Raw genomic sequence first — 26,326 nt, 5'->3', positions numbered from 1 at the left:
TAGGAAAGGCAAGTATATACAGGGAAAAACAAGTAATTACAGAGCAAAAGCAGTGTCACAAAGAAAGATCTTATACTTATGCACACAATCCCCTTAATCATTCAACTTAACACAAACCTGCACACACAGGTGGCTCAATCATTCCAGAAGAAGGAGAAAAGAAAGGTTGATAGACAGAGAAGCAAAGTAGGTGGGGTGTGGTGTCAATCCCAGCCTCACCCATACGTGGTGTATGGTGCGGGTGATTGAGAAGTGCAGGTGGGAGATGTGGAGTATGCAGGTGCATGTAATACGAGCTCTAAAAATAACTGTTGTTGACCCAGTTGATGCTCCACAACAGTGCAAGTCAATGAGGTGTGTGCATGCTGAAAGGTGCAAAGGTGTAAGATGTGTATGGAGAGAAATCAGTTCTGGGGAAAATCACTGTTGATCCTTTCTCCAGTCGAGAGTTTGTGGTTGGTTTTACCAGGCACATAGGAGGTACTATCCGTGGGGAAGTGGCGACCACGCACGGGAACCCTGGTCTCCACACTCCGCTCACCTTGCTGTGTCCACTAGGCGTGGTGCTCGGCGCGATTCACCTCGAAGCTGCTCTTGGACTATGGACGTTTCAAACCAACTCTACTCAAGCCTTTCTCTCCCCGAATCAGAACTGGACTCAACTCAACTCCAGCTCCGACTCCGACTCTCAAAAACTCTCGTTCTCCCACTCTTCGGTTTCTTCCTAGTTCTCTGGTTCTCTTTTCCTTAAGCTCCGTCGGTATTGATTTTTTTCCGATAATGATACATCTTTTTCCGATATCGGTGGACTCGTACCGATATATCGGTATAAAATAAAAATTAAAACAATTTTTTTTACGTCAGTTCCAAAAATACGTAATGGTCCAAAGGTCCATGACATATTCATACACGATGTACAAATCATTGGCACTCGGTAATTTTTCAAAGTACTGTATTCCCACACAGGGATTTTTTTTCTCCCTCTGATGAGAACAGTTATTTTACTTCCAACTTCAACTTGTATGAATTTTTTTTTTTTTTTGCTTTAAAGCAAGATCAGTGTTGGCAATCGACACAGGAGGGTATCACTATCACGGATCGCCATGTCGGTAATCAGCATAGGCTTTTTAAAGCACACCCGATTCATATAAATAACCAATTGGCAATTGCTTTATAAATAGGTTCCACTGTTACAGTTGTAGACAAGTGCATCAAATATTTTCAAATTTGTGTGTGGTATTTAAAGATTGTAAATATCTTTCTTTGATTTGTTGGTGATATACTGATTATTTTTTTTCAAACTGATTTTTTTCAGGACACCGGTGTATTCAAAATTTCAATACCGTTATAACCGGTATATCAATACATCGCCAAATCCTAATTTTCCTCTGAACTCGGCTCTACCAGGGATTTTATCACCCTCGCCTCTCACGACTGCGTTTCGTGATTCCGACACGTCGATTGGCTGGCGCTATGCGATCCATTCATCGTAACTGGTTCCAGGCATACGATGGGTGGGGTAGCTGGAAAAACTGTGGCAGTGCTGGCGGTTTGGCAGTACAGCGATAAGAATGCTCGCAGCGTTGCAGTGATAAGAACGCTCGCAGGGCTGGCGGCCTGGCTCTGTGGTGTTCAATAGGTTTGTTGTTTGCCTTTGAGGTGTTACGGAATGGATTTGTGTAGTTCGGGGCGTGTTTTATGTCGTGAATGCGGTACGTGGTTGGAATTTGTAAAGAGTTGAGAAGTGTTTGAGAATGAGGTGGAGAACAATGGGGATAATTCTAACAACATTCACAATGCATCATCTTTCCCTTCCACTGGTACGATGGGGAGGGGTAAGTCGGCAAAACAAAATTGCTACAGATGCAACTACGCGAGGGAACCTCTATGTGTTGGATGCGACTCCCCGGGGTCTCCAAACCCATAACAACATATAGTGGCCTGCAAAAGTATTCACCCTCTACCAGCAATGCCACATTTAGATGAATTATGAACAAATAATTTTTCCAAATGAACATTTGTATTCATAACCGAACTCGTCAAACCAAACACTGTTATCGTTGAAGGAGGTTACCCATCAAGAAAACCTGCAAAACAACATGTATAAATCAAAATTAACTGGTTGCAAAAGTATACAGCCTCCTTTGGCCAGTACTTGATGGAAGCACCTTTTCCAGCAATGACTGCTACGAGACTTTTTGGGTCGGCCTCTACCAGCTTTGCACGGTGAGATGGTGAAATTTTTGCCCATTCTTCACGTGAAAATAGCTCCAATGCTGCCAAGTTTGATGGAGATTGTTAATGGACCGAAATCTTCAAGTTTCGCCATAAATTTTCAATTGGGTTCAAGTCAGGGTTTTGACTGGGCCGCTCAATAACATTTATTTTCTTCTTGTTCAGCCGTTCCAGTGTGGCTTTAGCTTTGTGCTTCGGATCATTGTCCTGCTGAAATGTGAATCTCCTACCCAGTTTCAGATTCATGGCTGACTCGAGCAGGTTTTCATCAAGGATTCTCTTGTACTTTACACCATCCATTGTGCCTTCTATCCTGACAAGCTTGACTGTCCCTGCTGACGAAAAGCAGCCCCATAACACGATGCTGTTACCACCATGCTTGACAGTCGGGATGGTGTTGATTGCGTGGTGTGCAGTGTAGGCGCGCCAGACGTAACACTTTGAATTTGGATCAAAACCTTCAATTTGTCTCATCTGACTACAAAACGTTTCACCACGTGTCTGCAATATCAAGATGCATTTTCACAAACTCCATATGAGCTTTTATATGCATCTTTTTCAGTAATGGCGTCTTTCTCATCACCTGTCTATGGAGGCCAGCTTTGTGAAGGGAACTGTATATTGTTGATTGATGCACACTGACCCCCATCTCTGATATAGAGCCTTGCAGATCTTTCGAAGTCATTGCTGGATTTACAGTGACATCCCAAGCCAGTTTCCTGCTTGCCCGGCTGCTGAGGTTGAATGGGCAACCTGATCTGGGTAGAGTCTGGGCAGTTTGATGTCTTCCAATTCTTAATGATGGATTTGAAGCCGTAATGAGTGACTTTGAAATCTTCTTATAACCCTCTCCTGAACGGTCCTTCTCCACCACTTTATGTCTGACTTCTTTGGAAAGTTCCTTGGTCTTCATGTTTGTCTTGTTGGTTAACCAAGTTAGTTGCACCTTGAAATGCCTGAGATAAGTGGGGTAGCTTAATCTTTCAAGTTAAACCACTGATTTTGTAACCTTTCAACCAAATAATTTGATCCTGAAGTGATGTGGGGTAAATTTAGCAAAGGGGTTGGATTCTTATGAAACTGAGAATCATCTGATTTTCTCTGTTAATCTAACTTATTCACATTTTATCTTCTTTTTTTTTTGTTGCTTTATTACTTTGGAGTAGTTTGTGAAGACAGCTTGATTGATATATGATTTACATGTTAAGTTTGATTTGAAAGCATCATTAAATAAGCTCAGGTGTCATAAAAATGTGAAAAATTTGGCGGCGAGGTGAATAAAATGGTCAGTCGACAATGATCCAACGTAAAGGTGGCAAACAATATGTGAATGTGCAAAAAAAAAAAAAATTACTTGTAAGTGGGGATGCTCCAGAGACCTTGCCAATGGTAAGGCTTTATTGATAGCCAGCTCAGAAACTTCATGCCACAATATATTCCCAGGCCATTGCACAACACCACATCCAGGATCCACTGTGCAGAAGAAAGCATGGTAAAAGCCAGTGAGTAATGTTCTTGCTGAGACACTACCTCATGCCAAGCGAAAACTTGTATTGCAACATTACTTGCTCATAATTTAACAACAAAGCAATAGAAAGCCAGAACAACTGCAGTTTTTAAATGAATGTGGGAAGAATGGGTTAAAAGCAAATTTCACACATTATAGAACTCCAGGAGGATGGTGGTTCGATTCTGAGCCTGGAGGAGTCACATCAAAGACCAAAAATGGTACGTGTTACTTCCTCAATTATCGTTCAGCATTTACAGATGGGGCACAGACCCAAGTTATCATCCATGGGGAAGTGGAAATTCCTCCTTAATTATCCTGCAGTGTGGAGTAAAAAGTGACGTCATAAAGATGGTGTCTGGTACACGGATTACTTTGTGAAGTGACGTCACTTCCCCCAAGCTCAGTTGCTATGTTTGTCTGAAATCAACTTCCGTGTTGGCTTACATTTTTGCATGTGTGTGCCAAATTTGTGATGCAGCTCCTCCATGAGCCTCGGACCATGCAGAAAAAAAAACCACACACACCATGGTTGAAATAAACAAACTTTGATATAACCATTACTTGAAATGTCGATAATTGCATGCCCAAAATAGTTTCATTTTATAGGAAATCAATTGCCATTTGAAATGCACCGTATTCATAAGAATGGCTAAAAATAAAAATCGTACAGCAAAGCTGAATTAAAAAAAAAAAAGATTGATGGACACAAAACACAAAAGTCAGGGCATCGACACGTACATACTTATTGTTATGGTCACCGGATTCAGACCAGTGTCCCGATCCCAATCCTGTTGACCAATGTTAGTGGACCGCCAAGGTGGACTGGAGGTCAAATCCTCCACCTGCAAGATCAACTTAGAGATGGACTGTCAAAAGACCATGTGGTGTCTGCCGAGAAAACTGAATAAATATTTACCTCGGTTTTTGGCATACAGAAAGCTTCAATGGGAACCCGTCATTGCGATAGGTTCACTGTTTATCAGGACATGGTGGGCCGAACGAAGCCCAAGGAACCGCATCACCATTTGAAAACCCGCTATCGGGTTGATGGTGCCAATTTCCACTGGCTGTGCTTTTTAACCACGCTGAGGTTACAATACTCCAAAGTCGAACCTCGCACTGAGCCAAACACACAGGTGATGCAATAGGTGTTCATTTTATAAAAGGCAGGGAAGATGGGTTGAGATATACTATCTGTAGATGTGTGCTCTTTCACAATTAATGTACAGTAATAATTCCCCGCGCCCACAATAACTCGATCGGCTTAAGCATTACCTTTAACCCTTCACACGAGAATGTCTCAGACAGACTTGGGAATTCACAAGACCAATGAAAAGATGGTTGGCACACTGCCCGGTCTGGCAGAGTGCGGTGGCAGTTCGGTTCCACAGCGAACATCCCATCACCTTTATGCGAAGGACCCAAGAGGGCATAGCTCTTCTCGAGCTGGGCGTAATTTGGCTCTCCAGCAGCAGGCGAGAAGCGCAGTTTCCTCTGCACCAATTCAAAGGACAGACTGAAATTCCTTCTCCCCACGCACCTGCCTTTCCAATCACCCCTCTCTCAGTGGCTGCTGTGAGCATTAAAGCTCTGCACAATCAGGCATTAACTGCTTTTCTCAGTTAAATGAGTCATATCGCCACACGCTGTCACAAACTTTTCCACTCGCCTCATGTGGCGGGTTTAACTTCCCTGCCGTTAACCGCACTGACGGCACCTTGCGCCTCAACATTTTTATTTGTGCTTTAAAAGAAACATTTAAAGGACAGATAAAAAAGGAAAATATTTACAGGCTGAACAAGAAAAAGAGCAATTGGAGATTGCAGACTCTTGCCAGGATTTGTTTTGTGTGGTGTTTGTGTAGTTTTGTGTCGTGCATCTTGTGTGTTTGTGCACTGGTGTTACGTAATTAATAAGATACAACTACAACTGCCACTTAAGAACATCTGGCAGTGATGACCGGGAACAAAGACGTCCCGCTTTGATTGGACACCTGACCCAAACCCATGACGTTTATTATCAATCAATTGAATTCAGAATGGGATTAAAACAAATAAAATTCAAATCAAATGGAAGACTAAATACTGCAGGTACAGTACTGCATTGGAGTCATCAGAAGGAACCCGAACAAGCAAAAAGCAAAGAAGTCATCCAGGAGGAACCTGGACAGGGTTCAGGTTTCAACTGCTACTCGCAAAAACCCATCCAGGCACAGCCAAGTGACCCTGATTAAAAAAACAAACAAATACATTTTTAAAAATCTATATCAAAAAGGAACACAGATCAAAACAAAACTAAATAAATAAATAAAATTCTGGCTGCCAGACCATGCGTCGCATCAGGTTGAAATTTAAAACATGTATTCCCCATCACTACTAGATCATAAATGTGAAGTTTCACATCCCCACAACAGTATGCTTGCATGGTACAATTTTTGCCCAAACCTTACCAATCCTCTGCCTTACTGACATATGCCTTCCTCACTTCCATGACTTTACCATTTGAGGTTGTCAAAGACAGAGGCTTAACGCAATCATATTAAAGTGGGAAAGCTGTGAATACCTTCCTTTTTGGAAAGGTTCTGGGTGAAGGGTTCTCAACAAAGGTAAAGGTTTTTAACAATCCTCTGGAAGAAGTCCTTTCATTCAAGCTTCTGGGTCTCACTATCTGCCATGATCTTTCCTGGGAAAGCCACATTTCTAACCTGGCCTCCAAAGCCAGTCACCGACTGGGAATCCTCCGTCGTGCAGTCCTTCCTCGGCCCACCTGAGCTCCTGACCACATACAAAGCTTTCGTTCGCAGTCTGGGCTGGTGCTCCCTTCGTCCAATCAGGACAAAGGGCAAAGGCGCGCCCTTCGTCCAATCAGGAGGCTCATCGCCTCAGCTCCGACTCCGCCCCAGAAAGGCAGGGTTTTCCCCCTGTCCAATCAGAGAGGGACAGACATCACCCGACGAAGCCCTGTCCAATCAGGACAAAGATTACCACAGAAGACCTGCGATTTTCCCGTTCCGCCCGAGGCTGTACTCGAGGAACTCAAACATAACACTGACGATGGTACACATCCACCAATCACGTATCATCACCCCACCCCGCGCGAGGGAGAGGTTGAGTGATCGGTGCGTTCTGTCTGGCTGTCTGAGTCTGCCTCGCCTGGAAGCTTTTTCGGTCTTGATCGCCTGTCGCCTCTTGCCTCGTCCGCCTTCGTGCTGGCTGACGTCAGTCGCTCTATCCCTCATCCCTGGTGCTTGGTGCTGCGTTGAGGCGGTGGGTTCGAGTCCCGCCGAACAAGCTCGACCAGACCGCACGAGGCAGACAGGTGCAAGTGCAGACTCTTGCCCTCAGCTCGCCTTCCCTCCCGAGCTGAAGGGCCAAATAAAGGCCACGGCCACCATTTATTTTGGGTGTGTGCGTGTGTGTCTGTGGGCCTAGTCTATAAGTAGCAATTGTTTAAGTGCCTTGTACATTACTTGCATTCCTTCTTGATAGTCAGTTTAACTCTGCTCTTTTTGTGCTCTCCTGCCCCATTATAAATAAACCCCGATTGTTCAATGTACCAGCTCGTTGTCTGTCACTTTCTTTCATTGGTTTAGCATGGTGCGTATTGGGAATTAAGGAGGCCTTGTTTCTGCAATTGTTCATTTGGACCGACGGAGCTTGGTAATCCCCGCTCGGTTTACACCCGGATCGGGCTCGGTAAACAGCCCGTTCCGCCCGAGGTCTGTCGAGGGTGTGGTTTTCCCCAGTAGTTAGACGGTGTCGGAACTAAGGTATATTGAAATTAGGCAATTAGCCCAACCCCACGCCGTGGAAATATTGGCGACCACGGTCCGCCAAGGGACCCATGACTTTTGGAGTTGTCCGTAGGTTACGACCTGCAATCCCGGGTGTTCGGTGGGAGACGGCTCTACTGCTCCACCTGGCGGCCGTTCCTCGCCACTGACCCCCGGCCCACAACAATATGACTCCATAAACAGAATCGCACCCACTTACAGGTTATATGATATCGTCCTAGGACCGCAGTCGGGCTCAGCTGATGGAATCCAACCTACTCCCAAGGTTTGCAGACAAGTACCATGGCCATGGATGGCTTCTCCTCAGAGCCAGGAGGGCTTCCCAGATGGGGATAATATCTGCTCTCTGGGTCCACAAATAAATCGCATGGCCCTGGACCGTTTCAGCAGATGTGATCCCCCCCCCCCCCCGTCCCCAAGAGTCTGTACAGGAGACTGGGTCAGCAAATGGCATCTGACCTGCTTCTGAGGTCATCTGACCACCCACCAATTTTCCCCCAACCCAAACCAAACCTTAAAGTGACCCTCAATACAATCTCAAGTTCTAAATATTTAGGCCATTCAACTTTCCAGGATTTTGTTTAACCTATCTTCATTAATTGAAATAAAATGTTTTTTGCTTATGAGGGAGTAAATAAAATAAAAATTGGATTAGACGCGAATGCTTCCATTGAAATGCTTCCACCCATGTCAGATGTCCATCCACTCAAGTTTGACCTCAATAAAAGGTCACATCATTTTGTATGCAGCCTGTGGCTGCTGGTTGCATCATTGCTGGAAGCACGGCTTTGCCGCTGATGCAGTGGCCTGTTTCCAGGAAACTGGTACTAATTTTGCCGACTTCGGAAGGATGACAAGCCGAGTTAACCCACTGGGTGTTATTTCACGGCATAACCGATGACCCTAAGAAGATGACACCAGTTAACCCACCTGGTGTTATCTTCAAACTGAACTCCCTAAGATCTTAAGCCAGCCACCTTATACATTAAGCCAACACCAGGCTGAAAGGTCACAATAGACGGAAGTAGAAGAGACAGGGAAGGAGAAGAAACAAGAGAAAATACGGAATTATTAGACATCAAATGCTTCTCAACAAGACATGGTCTGCAAAGTGATTTTGAAAAGGGCGCATGCCCTTTGAACTGTTGAACCCAAAATCAAACCTGTTCATCTTTTGTATTAGTCTATAGTTATGCCAAATTTGCTTGACATCTCCACAGTAGTTCACAAGTTATTGTGGTAACAAGATTTTCAATTAAAGGTCGACTTTAGACCTTTAATTTTCATTTTTTATTTTAGATTTTCAACTTTAGACCTTTTGAACCAAAAATATAATCAGTTCATCTTTGTATTTCAGTCCATATTTTGCCAGTTAAGTCAAAATCCCTCCAGTGGTTCTTAAATTATGGTGGTAACAAAAAAATAAAATAATAACAAAAAAAACCCCGATAAGGTCGAACAAACAACCTGGAAACAATGCTTCCAGCCTTCAGTTACGGAGGCATAAAAGCTCCTTTCCCTTATTCAAGTTTAAACTTCAAACTTCCATCCCAATGGAATCAATAAACTCACCCAATGCTGAGAATAATGCAATTGGCTGCAAAGAGAATCACCTCTGTGGAGAATTTTGCTGATGGACACTCCTTTTTGGTTGGGGGAAATATTTTTGGCACCCGTAATATGCTGACGTTATCCACCCCCAATGCACCAAAAATAAGGCATAGATAGTATGCAATATGTAAGATTGCTCCTTATGAAGTGCATGGAAGAAAGAGGTATACGCACATGATCCCACCAGCATTCGCTGAAGTTGGGGAGCTGATGTTCAAGGCTGTACTCGAGGAACTCAAACATAACACTGACGATGGTACACATCCACCAATCACGTATCATCACTGTCTGTTCAAAAGAAGGCACAACCAACAAGTGAGTAGCCCAAAGTCGTTGGTGTGGTTTCAGAGATACAGAGGTCCAAAGTTTTTCTTTTTTTCAAACGTGGCTGCCACACCAAGTGACCTACGATGTGGTAATTATCATTAAAATATCCTACATAAGTAGTCGCACCGATGGTGAAAATTTAGTCTCACTCCGACAAGCGGTTGCGGAGAAAAACATGAAAGGTCTGCGCAGACAAACAAATAGACAGACAGACAAGCATCCATCCATTCCATCCACTGGGACCATATTCTGTACAGAGTGTCAGTGCTGCCGAAGCAGTCTCGGGCTATTGGGCACAATCCTGGACGGGTCGCCACTTCGACGCAGGATACTCAAATGGCTCAATCATCCCAGCAAGCTGGTACTCATTTTGCCGACCTCAGAAGGATGACAGGCTGAATAAACGCCACCTGGTATTAATTAAACGGCAGGGGGAGTGGGATTTGAACTCAGGACCTGAGGATCTCAAGCCCACCACCCCAACAAATAAGCCAACACCAGGCATACAGACAAACAAATGGACCCAAATGCAATACCCTCTCCTTCAGTGAGGGTAAAAATTCAAAAATATTCCTCATGGCTAGTCACATGTATGAAGTTTCACATCAATCTGTGAAGCGGTTCTCGAGAAGAAGATATTTTACGTTTTTATTTGCGATTCAATTTGGGCATCAAACCACGTGACCAATGACATCATAAATTCAATTCTTCACTCACATCGCGTCGTAGATCAGATATATGGAGTTTCAGATTTTTTTGTATAAGGACTTCGATTCAACCAATTTTGGATGGAATAACACCACCGATGACATCATCATCATCACCCAATATATACCCCATGGAGAGTTGATGACATATGCTGTATAAATTTTTTTTTGTCAAGTGCTTTTGGAGATGTCCAATTTTTTTCCTGCAATCCAATATGGTTGCCATACCATGTGACCTATTATGTCACAGCTATCGATAAAATATCCATGGGGAGTCCCTCCGATGTTTAAGGTTTCACATCGATTGGACAAGCAGTTGCAGAGAAAAATAATTTCAACCAAAAATATATCGACATGGGGAGACACACATGCATGCACACACATGTTGCATCGTCTTGCAACCCCTTCGAGGTGAGACCAAATATTAGAAGCAGGAGGAGACCATTTGGCCCATCATGCCTCTAACATGTCCATACTCCAACGCCCACTTAACGGAGTGCCAACACACCAACCTAGTGCGAATTGTACAGTTAACCCGAAGCAATGAATATGCCACAACCTAAATGCAGACAGGATAGCTGGTTTTATTCCACCTATGTGTAGGAGGATCCAAAAGTACAAGTATACATGAAGTTTTAAAGTGCATCTTAGGTAAAAAAAATTATAAAATTAATGAGAGGTGGTTGGGGGGGGGGGGGCAGAGCAGCTTTATTATAACCCTGCATACCTCAGCAAATATCCAATATAATCGCACAAATTAAATCAGGAATCATTACTTTTATTTGCGAGTTATATACAAGTGAAACACTTGTATGTACAATTCTGGCCACAATATTGTGGCGTTAAGCAACCAGGAAGGTATCAGGTTTTTTTTGACTTCAAAGAAATATTAAATACATCACAACGTTGGAAAATATTACATTAAAGACAATGTTGAAAGACCTGTTTGTAAACAGGCCTCTTTTTTCATAATTTATATTTCTTTAGAGACAGTACTAAACGACTCAAGAAAAAAGAAAAACACTATGAAGACTATGCTGGTAAGAAAAGCTAATCTGCGAGTAACACTGAGTAAATAGAGGCTGTTTGTAAGGTGGAAGGTGGAATATGGAAAATATATTACAAACTCATCAGTTCCTCATATGACAAGTACACATTCTATTCAGCGCGAGGAAAAATTTACATAACTAATGATGCTTGTAAGTGGCCCGTGTCCGCACGGGATTCTAAACAGGGTAGGGATGACGGAATTTCATGAAATTCTACATTGTCAGTGAAAAACCCTTTTTACCTCTGCCACCAAAGGTGGACAGAGGTTATATTTTCACCCTGTTTGTCTGTCTGCGAAGAGGATATCTCAAAAAGTTATGGCCTAGTTGGGTGTGTGACTAGGAAAAGTTGATTCAATATTGGTGAAGATCCGGATGAGATTTTTTTTTTTTTAATTCTACAAGTGATTCTTCACCATTGAGAGATGGGGCCAAAACATGATTATATATATATATATATATATATATATATATATATATATATATATATATATATATATATATATATATATATATATATATATATATATATATATATATATATATATATATATATATATATATATATATATATATATATATATATATATATATATATATATATATATACATACATATCATGATGTTTCAAAAAGTTGTGGATGGGTTGTGACAATACCAAGTGCACGAGTTGGTTAGGTGACAAGAACAAACCGATTTGAGCTGTATAATACAAATATAGCTATAAGTGGGATACAAAACGTAAACTGTTCAGCCTGGTGGAGCTATGTGCTCTACCGAGCATTGTTCTAGTTTCCCTTTGAATTACTGGCAAAAATGCAAATGGTATCATCTGTCATCGAGCTGGCAAGTTGGGAGCAACAATTCACATTTATTGCCACATGTGATGAAATTTAAATGCTCCGATGGCAGCGAGGAAAACCTCGCTGCCATTAGAGCATTTAAATTGTTTGTTTGATATACAGTGTGGGGGAAAAAAATTATATTAATGTATTTTAAATTGTAACAAATGGAGTTTCAGAAATGTAACTTTTATGCTGCAAATTGAATTGGCTGTCATTTCTGGCCAAAAGACTTTTGCCCTAAATGATAAGAAATGTGTTGTTCTGGAGCAGAGTGACCGAGCTGATAAATGAACCTTTGCTTCGAAAATGTACGAAGTGGCTTTTTGTCTTAAGGACACGTCTACAGTCTGGGTGAATATCCCCCAACCTCTCTCTCATGGAAGTATAACATGCTTTGAAAGGCACATTGTTCTCAGTGAAAGCACGTGAGGAAGTATAGTTTCTCAGTGGCTTGTACTCCTTGGAACTGACCAAGTACCAAGTTAGAATAAAACTCTCTGATGTAATGTAGAAGTGAATTGAATCGGGTTGGTCTAACTGTTAACTAAAGTAAGAATAAATGAAATGGAACCAAATAATATTTGCAATCAAATGGGGATTCTTAAGTTCATTGTACAAGGGTGAGAAGTGTATGGTGTATGATTAGGAAATAAATTGTTTCACAAGGAAGGACTTGTGTGGACATCAGTTTTATCAGTGTCGATAGGTTTTTGTAGGATTTTATAATCAAATCGGACAAACGTTAAACTCTGAAGTCAAATAGGATTCCACAATCGGCCAGTTAGAATCCTTCAGGAGGAGAGCGATCACAACAAGGTGGGTTTAAAAAATCCACATCAACAGTATGTAGCTTTCTGATGCCTATGGTCCATAATAAAAATTTGTATTTGTGTCAAAACCAGTACAGTGACTAATTGAAAATTAATAGTAGGATTCAGAAGTATATTTTAATAAAGCTTCAATTCATTTTACAAAATCAAAACACATAGGCTGCACTGAGTGTTTGTACAAGATGATTATTTTCTTGGGATAATTTCAAGACAGACACACACTTGCCAAGTGGGCTCGTTTTAAGAGTCAAAAAAGCACTGCGAAATGCAACCGCTTCCAAAACCTTACAAGGATAAGAGTGAGAAAACTGTAACAATCTGCACACACCTTCAACCCCCATCCAAGGAAATGTGCAATCACAAACCCATCCATCTTGTCCTGCACACCGACATGACAAAGGGCCTTGTAAAGTAATGTATAAAAGATTGGTTACATAAAATCAAAACGATGGTTGGTATGTTAACCCTTCGAAAAAAAATTAAGTGAAGTTAAATACACAAATTCTGGAGTCAATAATAATCAACATTCTCAAATCACTTTAGACAAAGAACATGTGCACAAGGGCACTAGATATGGATGTGTGGTGGAGAGGCAGGTAGGCAAATGCGAGAGCTCGGGGGAGGGGGGGGTGAGAAAGAAAGGATGAGCGATAAAAAGGAAATAAAAAGAGAAATACAAAATTCTCAAAGTAGTAGAATCGAGCGATGAAACGCTTCTACATCTGAAATGAAGCAGATGTGTATGTGGCTATATACAGGGGGTCCTTGCTATATGTCGAAGATACGTTCCAGAAAAGTTGGACTTGTAATGAAATGAAAGATAGCGGTGAATTTTTCCCCACAATAATTAAAGTAATTTGAGGGATGAGTTCCAACACCTAGTTCACGTCCTCTACAACACCACTCAACAAGCATAGCCATCAAAAATAACTATGAAACCCACAAAACACAGGAAAACAAAAAATATAATAAATTAAACAAATTAAAAAACCAATACACCTTTTTATCTTACTTACCATAACTTTTAACTATTTTATAATAATAATAATTTATCAGTCTTACACCATGAAAATCTCTAATCTCAAATCGTCTGTCAAGCTGCCTGCATCAGTCTTTCGACCTCTAAATTATCCTTCCCACTGGACCACGTGACCAGACTCCAGCATTTGTACCAGCGCACACACTTGTGCCGTGAAACCCAACACTCGAGGTGGCCACATGGGACCACGAGACCTCAGAAAGAGCTCCCACAGTCGACACATCCACTTCAGCTGTGCTTGCAGCACAGGCCGCGTTACCCAAACAAGTAGCTTAATCACTCAAGCAAACACTCCATTTGAAACCGTTGATAAGAAACTTCTAGCTTCTAGCTGCTGGGTAACTGAACAAACCCCCTACTTTCCCCTGCACATGACGATATGCGATCTCCAGATTTCCAGCAGCCGACACAGGCCTGTCGCAGCTAAGTGGGAGCCACCCTGTTCCAATGCTTGTATTTAAATAACAGTAAATAAACACAAATATGAGTAAACTAGCCTTCTTGAAACCCTCACAGTCAGTTAGAACATTGAAAAATCAATAAAAAAATGTTTTCTTTAATGACCGTCAGATGTCAGGATCCTAAGATTCATGTACGTTAAATGCTATCAGCTGAAAAAGCAGTCATCTTTCCAGTTTCATTTTTAGATTTTCAGATGTTTAATTTATCTGATATTAGTCATTGGAACTTGGTTTTGAAAAGTTTATTTCAACAGAAAGAGTGAACTTTCCTTTCCAGAACATGTTACAGTTTGGAAATCGATCAAAATTGGCTGAGTGGCATGTGATAGAGTGAAATTTATCCTAGTTTCACTTTGAATGCCTATTGAGGGAAGAAAAAATAAAAGTGCCTGTGCTATTCTGTGAAGTGTGCTGAAAGTGGCTGAGATGAGGCTCATTTTACCAACAATAATCATATTATCTAATTTTACAAACATTATAGACATATTTTGATTAAATACTGCTCACTGACCACGCGTTTCAAAATTTCAAATTTGTCTGCCATGACGCGACAATCAATATTATACACAATACAATTTTACCTGAATCATTGAATTTGAAATCTCTCACCCCAAATGATACATTTCTGTCATGACCTTCTTTGGAGGAAAAATACAGGTTTGCCTCAATCTCCCTCAACAGTTAAAGGGAGATTTTTTTCTTGTCCGCCATTACGCGACGATTATGGAATTCTGGAATTATTGCTGAAATATTGAGGTGAGTGAATATTTTAAGTATTTGGACATTAAAATAGATAAAATAGATGAATCAGACCGACTTCAGAAGTCTATGAGCAATAATGCTCAAATATTTATCTGACAACCATTTGGAGGGAAGAAAATTAAATTTTTTATTCATGTCCATCGAGAAATATGATAATTTGCCAAAATTTGATACTATTATGTCGTGACATCCTGGCCTAACAAGTGGAACGGATTGTCATAATAAGTGTCCATGATATTTAAATGTTTATCAGTCTGGTTCCTTTCCTGAGTTGTGTTTGTCTGAATTGATAAACTGTTTTTTGCCTTGTGTTCCATATATGCTCCAGTTTATGGAATAGTTAATGATTTGATAATTTCATGAAGTTCATTTTTGATAATTTTTGGTCAGTTTTGGAACGAAGTGGCTCCCACTTAGCTGCGACAGGCCCACAGCTTTCTTGTCAAGGGCCAATGAACAGCTCTTTTCAAATACAGCTGCGGTAAAAAAACAATTGACATTAAAATGGACATCTTCAGAAAGGGTTGTTGTAATAATTAACGTTTACTGTGCCGATGTGTTCAAAAACAGTATGGCTTTGGGTACTGATGCGACCGGAAACCACGCTGCTCATCCATTAGAAGTGTATGAATACCCTGAAGGACTGTTGAATTTTACATCATTCCACGAAGTCGTCCATGCCATACAATGTCTGCTGTCAGTACAAATAAAAGAAAGCGTAAAAGTTCCACGGCCGAATTCAAACTGAAAGTTTGTCAGTTTGCAGAAGAGCATGACAACGGAAGCTGGTCGTGTATTTGATTTTCGCAATACGGAAGACAATTTACGGGTACCTTTAATAGCTTTGGAATTAGATATCTATGTGTAAGTAAAATATGCGAAAGAACTGTAATGCTATTTTTAATGGGACCATAATCCCCAAACAACTTAAAGTTAAGGTTAAAACTTTTGCAGGCTCAATTTAATCACGATTGCATTTCTCATAAATTCATTCAGCAATATGGTCACCTGGGGAACTTTTGGAACGTTAGAGTTTTCTTAAATGACTGCAATGCACTACTTACTTTTTCAAAAAGTATGACAAACAAAATGGTAAATGGTTAGAAGATAGGATGGATGGCAATAATACATAACAGTTATGACACAACAGTTATGGCCACAGGGTTGACCACATCAAAATTAATCATTTTCTCCAGTGCAGGGAATTGTAACTCCAGAATTAAACAGCAACAAACAAACAAACAAACAAATTGTTCGCAAGATACATTATTGTAAAATAAATCAATAAATAAAAACATGCCTTAATTGGTTCTTAAGAGTTGCTTCCATCTAAATCAGCAAATGTTAGATTATGTACTGAACATTTCTCAACTGAAGTGATCAAAGTGAGTCTGCAATTGAGTCAGAAAATCACTCTTTTGCCATTAAACACCTCAACATGATGCAGCAAAAACTGCTTATTGGACATCACAACTGCTTTTGCAGCATTGAAAGTGCACAAAATCACAAGGAATCACAAGGAAATTATATGCAGGTGAAAACCATTCAGGCCATTCAGCCCATCATGCCTGTGCCACATCAACACCACACCAATTTATCAACACAAGATCAATTAAGAAAATGCAAAATGTATTTTTTTTTAAAATAATTTTCTTTGGAGTTCTTATTTATTTATTTTCCTTTTCGGGGGGGGGGGGTTTAAAATGGTGCACATGGCTTGGGTTTTAAAAAACAAACAAAAAAACATCAACCACACAACACCCCTTGACGAAACCCCCACCAACAGCACTCCGTACACATGCACACAATCACCCATCAATGCTGAAACTACCTAAAAGTCTTATCAACATCCCTATACCCCTCTATCTCCATAACTTCCACATACCTATTTAATTCTAATTTAAACTTATCTACTGTTTCTCCTGCCACTACCTTTCCAGGGAGGTCATTCCATGCATTAACTACTCTGAGTAAAAGACCCCTGCTTTACTACTGTCTTAACTCTCCTCTTCTTTACTCTCAGGCTATGGCCCCTGGTTCTATTGTTATGAATTTGGAAATGTATCACACACAACATTCAGGTCCTTTAGCTCAAATATTTCGGTATGTGTTTTATAGATAGCTTCCTTTCCCTTGTCTAATGGGTAAATCAATGTAAATGCGCTGCGATTTATTTTAATAGTTAGGAGTTTAAACGGATTCTGCAAAGAAGAAGAACGACCCTCCTCTGCAAAGAAAACAACAACACTCCCGCCCCGAGATTCTGAGAAGTAAACAGGAATGACCGTTACAAAAAGTATGCTCAGAAAAGAACAACACTCCCACCCCGAGATTCTGAGACGTAAACAGGAATGACCGTTACAAAAAGTATGCTCAGAAAAGAATGACAATTCCGGCGCCAGGATTTTCCCCGCGCACCGGAAAGGGGGACGGGGGGCGCACCGGAGCGTATAAAGAAAGCTTGCAGTGATGCAGAAAGCAACGAGACTTGAGTAGAAGCGAAGGGAAGGAAGAAGCGAGGAGGAGCATCATCTCAAGCGACCCATCTCATTCTCGCTGGGTTCGGTCGTCAGCTCACTGGAGCGATCGTCTCGGGGAAGCTTGTCTGGTCTGGTCAGCGTCCTCCTCATCCTCCTCCACCTCCCCTTCCACGCGATCGCGAGCTTGGGCAATCACCTCATCTCACCTCGGCTGGGTTCAGTTGCGCCGCACCAGTCCTTCGGTGACCGGAGCTCCCGGAAGGAGGGAACGTCCAGTCGCGCCTTCGCGGCCAGGTATCCAGCCATCCTGGTCCTCAGCCCGACTATCCTCTGGGCTGGAGGTCCAAATAAAGACCTTTCGGTCCAATTCTTGGGGTGTGTGTGTGTGTGTGTGTGTGTGTGTGTGTGTGTGTGTGTGTGTGTGTGTGTGTGTGTGTGTGTGTGTGTGTGTGTGTGTGTGTGTGTGTGTGTGTGTTCGTGGGCCCGTCTACTAAGTAGAAAACTGTTTAAGTGCCTGCGCTGTATATATTTGCATTGCATTCTCAATAGTCGTTTAATTCTGCCCTTACGTGATTCCCTCATTCCCCACCTATTGCATTATAAATATACCCCCCATTTGTTCAATGTTTTCAGCTCATTAGCGTCCCTTCTTTCATTGACTGAGCATGTCGCGTGTGAGGGATTAGCTGGCCATTGCCGTTGTAACAGAATAATCAGGACCGGCGGTTCTTGGCGATTAAACCGCTCGGAATCGCACACGGAACGAGCGTGCTAAGCGGCTAGTTTTCGTACGAGTTCCGTTGAGGGTAAAATTCCCCGGTAGTTGGACCACGTGGGTATTTAGGTAAATTGAAGTTGGCAATTGACCTTACCCCACGTGGTCTATCCATTGGCGGATTTCGGTCCGATAGAGAACCCGTCGACTCCGGAGTTATCCGGGGCGACGATCTGAATTCTGGGCGATCGGTCAAGCCGACTTGCGGCTCCATCCAGTGGTCATGCTCGCGGCCGATGTCCTGGCCCCGCAACACTATCACTGTCTACTCTGCTGAATAATTCTTCTGCACTTATGTTATCTATACCTTTCATCATCTTAAACATCTCCATCATATCTCATCACAATCACCTCCTTTCTAGTGTATAAAACTCTGTCTCCTTCAGCTACTCCTCATAGCCGAGTCGAGCTAGGCCCAGGATCAATCCAGTAGCCCTGTGCTGAACCCTCTCTATGGCAGCTATGTCCCTCCTGAGGTGTGGTGACCAAAACTGAACACAATATTCTAGATGTGGCCTCATTAAATTCCTGTACAATGTTAAAACCACCTCTTGATATAAAAATGATCCCCCTCCGAATACAACCTAAAACCCTATTTGCTTTACCTATAGCTACCTGAAATTAAACACCTCAACCTGGTGGAGAAAAAAAACTGGTCAATGGGCATCACAACTGCTTTTACAGCACCAGAAGTGCTCAAAATAGAAAGTTTCCATTGCATAACTAAAAAACAGACACTAATTTCCACTGTTTATACCACATTCACCTTTATATTTGACTGAAAGCATTCAAAAGTGTTTGAGTCTTGAGCTGTTGTTGCAGTTCGGCTGTGAAAATACTCATGAATGTTAAGTTCAATAACTCTATAAACCTTTATACATTGATCAAGCTCAACTTAAGGAATATTAGTTGACAACACTTTGCCTACATTCACTCCCAATTTAAAAAAAAAATTAAAATCTATGGTGTCAATTTTAACCACACAGCCGATTTGGTTCCCACATTCATATTTTTTCAGGCAATGCTTTGCTTAAATGCACATCAAGCAAGCCGTTTAACCAACCTGAATACTGTTTCTCGTTTCCGAGCGAAACTGTGCCGTTTCATTTTAGGTGCATCTATTTCCCAGTCACCTGGGTTGGAACACCCTCTGACATTGTTGGTAGCCAGCCTTACCCAAACATTGTGAAAGTGATCATTTTGGTTGTCTGGGTCATAAATGAGGCAGTTTCCTCCGTAATCTCGTTCAGGAAGAGGAACACCCAGCTTGGAATCGATAAACTTCATGAACTGCCGTCCATCATCCACCGTCTAGAAATGAGACAACCACATTTGAACATTGTGATTGCCTTTATATCCAAACTGTTTAAACAACCACTTCAGTGACCAGATGCCTTTGTGAACATTGTTATTGGCAGAATACACATTCACATACAGTGGAAGTTTACAAATCTAGGTGATTCTCATGATAGCTCAACTTTTGTCAATAGCAATGAGTTTAAGCAAGATCTCACCATTTTGCACTTAGATTTTATTTTTTCTTTGTTTGTATCAATATTGCACCAGGGGTTTGTTAGGAGTACAAACCGCAGGTGTGCACCATTTTCTAATGGGCATGGTTTTACTGTTGATGCAGTCTCCCCTGGAGGATAGGATAGAAATTTGATCACATGCCAATAACTCGCCTACTCATTGTCACAAGACTTCTTTAATGTCCACCAAGCAATACTCACAGACTGGTCTTCAGCTCAACATCTAAACAAGCGACAGCGCAGAAAGCAACAGCACACTCAATGATGAAACACTGCCTGTGAAGTCCTAATCTGACAGTTTATAGTCGGGCTGAGCATTAAACAGATTCGACAGCTCAAAGGTAAGTGTGCTACTTCTGCACCATCTTGATGAACCAATATTTAGATGGCACAATTTGTGGAGCAGATTATGCATGCACAAATGTCTCCAGTTGTGCCAATGTGTACTGGAACCAAGACAGTATCCAAAAGGAAAGAAAGGGGAGGGGAAGGTGGGGGTTTAGGCACAGTCAATAATTTGGTTACAAAGAGCATGACAGGCTCCAAAATGACTGGTTACAACTTGTAATACACAAATATGGAAAATCATACAACTGGTGAGCATTATTAATTGAGCTATGACAATATCATGTGCAACAAACATCCTGTCTCATGCTGTCACACACACACACACAAACATTAAAAAGATGAAACCCCATTAACAAGGTGACAGTTGTTGAAGACTGGGTGACTGAAACAATATTAACTACACCAGGTACTTATTAAGAATGATCAGAAAGACATTAACGGAGAAGTTCATTAACCCTTTGAACCCCGAGCTCCTTGGACTTTTGGCTCTCCCACCCTGGGTTCCCGAGAGAAAAACCGGACCTGTCGGGTATATGGAGGCTTGAATTTGTGGCCGGTAAAACAGCCGCTAGGGTTCAAAGGGTTAAATATTTTAGTAATGATCTCAGGTACAAAGCTAACAATTTTCTCACTGGTGAACACGCGAGTGACCCCAACCTTTAATCACGCAGCGAAAACGGAACGGAATTACAATCAGAGGAAAATCCAGCCATATTTTCGGCCAATATTCCAAATGGTTTGCCTTGATTTGAAGGATATCTCACCAATTCTCTGCCCTGATACCTGAGCTACCACATTAGCCATTCAAGTAGGGAACAGCCTTTTGCTCTGAAGAAATAAGAGGCAAAACACTTTGATAACGGAATTACCTCAGAAATTTTATACAAAAAAAAAAAAATTCAATATTATTCAATGAAGAAACAAACATGGGGAAGAAACATGGTAACGGAATTACCTACCACAACCACACATATTTTGTCTAAGTGCAATGTTTTGTCCACTGTTTGTGTTATTTGCTATTCCATGGGATTTGAAATGTGAGAACATTGGTTGATTATGTCTTTTAATCAACTGACCATGTTGTATCCCACCTTGGTCCCTGGAACACCAAATCTTAAAGAATGGTTAAGCATACAGCATCACATGTTTCACTGGATGAAAGTGATCCTGTCTCACCTGTCCATCTGCAGTTCAGGAAGAATGTCCACAATATTCAAACTCTGCACTGTATCAATTTCCTCAACCTCAGGCCAAACATATTTATAAAATGCAGGAATCTTTTTCAGGAATTTGACGACAATATCCTCACCAGATTTCCTAATAACCTGGCCCACAAATTTTCTTGCATCCTTCTGTTGAGGAGTACTGAACCTTGACCCAATTTACTACATCTACTACATGCACAACATCAGCCCCATCTCCTGAATATTCAGCATCATGTCCACCTGAGTCTCCCTCCTCAGCTTCTGCTTCATCATCTCTGCAATCCTCATCTGTCGTGTCACTTTTTTTCCTCTTCAGCTGTATCCAACTCCATAATCAGTTCCCATCAAAGGCACAAGCTCTATTTCGTCCACATCATCTGCTGTGTTATCATCATCGCCAACAACTTTGAAGACATGTCTAGCTGTAGTTGATGCCCTAGAATGATCCTTTACATCAATACAATAGGATCCAATGGTGATGATTGTCTATTTTTTCTTCACATATGGAATGGCACGCACACCCTCAAAGTCTTGCAGCAACTTGGGCTTTACCTGCTCAATTTCATCTTTGGAGACATGTAGGACTTCTATACCAGGACACTTTCTCTGCAATCGCTGCAAACTCCACCGATGTTGTCACAGTTATGTTGCGACTCAGAACAGCCTTGGTAATTTGTCTCTTTGCTGTCCCGCCAATTTTCACAGATGTTGACAGATTAAAAGTTCTGACATCCAGGCTTCACATGGCACAGCTTCCATACTTCTAGAAAAGGTTGAAGGTCAAGTATCTGACACCTATTGTCCACACAATCAACTAAAACAATTAAATTAGGCCAATAATCAACTAAAACAATTAAATTAGGCCAATAATCAAATAAAACAATCAAATTAGGCCAATAATCAACTAAAACAATTAAATTAGGCCAATAATCAACAAAAACAATGAAATTACGCCAATAAACAAAAACAATTAAATAAGGGCAATAATCAACTAAAACAATTAAATTAGGCCAATAATCAACGAAAACAATTAAATTAGGCCTATAATAATCAACTAACACAATTAAATGAGGCCAATAATCAACTAAAACAATTAAATTAGGCCAATAATCAACTAAAACAATTAAATTACACCAATAAACAAAAACAATTAAATTAGGCCAGTAATCAACTAAAACAATTAAATTAGGCCAATAATCAACTAAAACAATTAAATTAAGTCGGGCTGATACCTTTTATTGAATACAAAGACCAATGATTCCTTTCAAAGACCATGAGAAACCAAGCTTGAGTACAACTGTAATTCTGTTACCACATTTTCTCAGAAGTATTTGGGTTCGGCTTTTTCTTGAGGCAATGTTTTATGGCCGGATGCCCTTCCTGACGCCAACCCTGGTCGCCACTTACGACACACAGAGATATGGTACACCTATTCTAACCGGGGCATACACCGGGACCAGTACACTGGTACTCATTTCGCCGACCTCGGAAAGGATGACAGGCTGAGTCAACCCCCTGGTGTTAATTCAGCAGCCAACGGGGATTGAACTCAGAACCCTGGGATCCCAAGCCGCCACCGTAACCCCTAAGCCAACACCAGACATATATATATATATATATATATATATATATATATATATATATATATATATATATATATATATATATATATATATATATATACATATATACATATATACATATATATATATATATATATATACATATATACACACATACAGTAAGTTGTCGCCTTACGACTGCGATTGGTTGCGGCCGACCAGTCGTAAGTCGACCAACCTTTATTTTTACAGTGTATAAGCCTATGCAAAAAATACCCTATGTATATTATACTGGATAATGATATAATAATCATCTGTAAGTCATATTTTATTAACATTTTCTTTGTTCATTATTGTTATAACCATGGTTATAAAAACCATTTTTATTGTTACTGTATAACATTTTTACCTCTGTCAGGTTTAAGTCAAACACTGCATACTACAGTAATATTGGTTTGATATTTGCAAAAACATACTAAAAATAGAAAACATTTTACAGTAGTTACAAAACATACTATATTAAAAAAATACAAAACATGTTATTGGTCACTTGTGCTTGGCTGGGGATCGTCGATGTTATTGTCGACGTTATCAGCTGGGGCAGCGCTCGGGGTAGCCGGAGGAGTTGATTTTTTTCATAAACATGGTTAGCTTTGTCTGAATTGTTTGTTTCTTTTTCTCCTCGTAATGGCCTTTCTTTCCTTTTTTTCCTTGTTGAAGGTGAGATCAATGGCCTTTCTTTCCTCGTTTCTTTCCTTTCTTTTCCTTGTTGAAGGCGAGATCAATGGCCTTTCTTTCCTTCTTGGCAGGTTCAGGAGTAGACAAAAATAATTTCCTCTTGTGAGACATCTTGGGGGTTTGAAGTAAAAATTTTAAGACAAACGGATACGGATAAACTGCATGATACCGAGACCACACTAACACGCTAGCACTGGCGGGCGCTGGGGTGGAAACTGTCGTTTGCCCAGCTGGGCAACACTCGCGCTGCCAGACATACAGTACATATCGCGGTCGTAAAGTCGATCGGTAGTAAGTCACATAGATCGTAAGTCGACGACTTACTGTATACACATGTGTATATATATATATATATATATATATATATATATATATATATATATATACATATACATACATACATACACATAGAAATATATACACATACATATATACATATATATATATATATATATATATATATATATATATATATATATATATATATATATATATATATATATATATATATATATATATATATATATATATATATATATACATATTGTTACGAATTACGTCGGTTCGGTCGCCCACGCACAACCGCTTCAGCCCAAACACAGTCGCGCGCCCGCCGAAAGCCGGAATTCAGTTGTAGCCTTTCGGATAACCCGGGAAACCCGCTACGGGTGCCTTAACGCACCATAAACTTGTCAATATCCTGTCCGCGTGGTACAGGGTCAATCGCCGAATCTCGATATACCTAATTATCCAAGCTGACAGAAATACCGAGAATTTATACATCGACGAAGACTTGTACGGAACAAGCCGCGAAGCGTGTTCGCCCCGTGTGCGTTTTGCCGAGTGGTTTTAAATCGCCAGTTTCCGTCAGACCAAATTGTCACGTTTATCGGCCTTAATAGCCAGCTCGTTTCCCGAACACGTCGTGGCAGTCAATGGTAGGAAAGTGACGCAACGAGCAGATGACTTGTACATTCAAACAATGGGGCATTTATTGATACAGGCACATAATCAGTCAATGGGGAAAGGGGACATGACACGAGCAAAGCCTACAGCCGATGCCTATTCAACAATGTACACAATCATGCAAGTAACCAGTTCTACTTATGAAGACAAGGCACCACAGACTTTCATCCAAAACCAAGGAAAAGAATAGGGCTCGCGAGCCTTCATTTCAAACTCGGACTCCAGGGCTCCAAGAGACCGGGCTGGTTACCTGGCCGCCCCTGTTGGCGACTCGACGGTCTTCGGATGGGCGACCCTTGGTGTCTGTGCAGTCTGGTGCGTCGCAAATGCGCCAGTCGCTTGAGCGGCTGCTTGGTCTGCCTCAGTGGCCCGACTTCGTTGTGGCCCCTTTCTGGCGAACCTGGCCGGCGACGCTTCAGAGGAGCGAACGGGTCTCTTGCTCTTTCAGAGTTGATGCTCCTTTAGAACCTGTTCACTCCTCAGCGTCGCAAGACAGTATCAAGGCCCCTGCCCGGACCCTCACGCTCCGCCGCTGCTGCTGGCTCTGACCACTCCAAGCTCCGATGCTGCCGCTGGCTCCGACGACTCTAAGCTCCGTCTTTCCAGCTCCCGCCAGCCCAGACTCCCGACTCCAATCTGCACCGGTGAACGACCCGTGAACAACCACCCGAATCTGCCCGAGTTCCGCCCTTATATCGGCCAGGAGCGAGCCACTCTTTGATCTTTCAACCCAAGGCCAGGCTCCGACCATTCGCTCCTGGTGAACCTCGCAGGAAACCCCAAGTTTGACGTCACGGGGTGCTTTCGGGGTAGACCTCTTTTTGATCCACTTATGCAAATTAGCCGATCCGCGGCCGTTTGCACACACAGTCAGTGGAATGTGGCCTTTTCTGCCACGCAGCGTGTCTGCAACCAACGGCACTCTGCGGTGTCAAGGAGATGGCGGTGTTGTGGAGATGGCGTGGTTGCGGAGATGATGGTGTTGTTGACGAGATGGCGTTTTCGTAGAGTTTATTGATGTTTTAAAATAAAAGACAGAAAAAGAATAACGCTACCTCAAGATTCACAGCCCGGCACACAAATAATTACCTTTACACATCGGTGGGGGAATTTGAACCTGAAACACTTACTTATTGAAATAACTGATCTTCAGGGAACCTGAATGGTGTTTTGTGAATTTCCAAAACCGCAACAATATATATATATATATGTATATATATATATATATATATATATATATATATATATATATATATATATATATATATATATATATATATATATATATATATATATATATATATATATATATATATATATATATATATATATATATATATATATATATGTATATATTGTTGCGGAAATGGCCCTTAGTGGGTTATTAAATATAGGATTAGCCCAGATCCCCCAGTAAATGCATGTTTAGCCAGGTTGTTCGGTAAATGGACGCTACATATGTCGGGAGTTGTAAAAACCAGTTAATTGTTCGTACATTGGTGGTGGACCGAGAGGCTCTTCTTCTTCCTTCCTCTCTCTGGACAATAGACT

The 26,326-nt window shown here is 41.2% G+C and overlaps 1 protein-coding gene across 2 annotated transcripts in view; it reads right to left on the bottom strand.

The window, feature by feature from the left end:
* The window catches only part of PTDSS2 (phosphatidylserine synthase 2), a 94,748-nt gene that overhangs the window by 19,786 nt on the left and 48,636 nt on the right, over nt 1-26,326 (bottom strand). Inside the window, exons 5-8 of one of the 2 annotated variants that reach the window (XM_085884099.1) lie at nt 19,601-19,735; nt 13,236-13,286; nt 9,324-9,437; nt 3,590-3,708 (exon numbers count right to left, since the gene is read on the bottom strand). In XM_085884099.1, the coding sequence (XP_085740225.1) occupies nt 3,590-3,708; nt 9,324-9,437; nt 13,236-13,286; nt 19,601-19,735 (419 nt within the window). The remainder of the gene's footprint in view (nt 1-3,589; nt 3,709-9,323; nt 9,438-13,235; nt 13,287-19,600; nt 19,736-26,326) is intronic. The other variant, XM_085884100.1, reaches the window with a different exon arrangement.

This window comes from Eptatretus burgeri, chromosome 6 (genome assembly GCF_056783735.1).
Source record: "Eptatretus burgeri isolate ZD-2024b chromosome 6, Ebu_testis_v1, whole genome shotgun sequence".
In the NCBI taxonomy this organism is placed as follows: Eukaryota; Metazoa; Chordata; class Myxini; order Myxiniformes; family Myxinidae; genus Eptatretus; species Eptatretus burgeri.
This window is presented reverse-complemented; position numbering and strand designations above follow the sequence as displayed.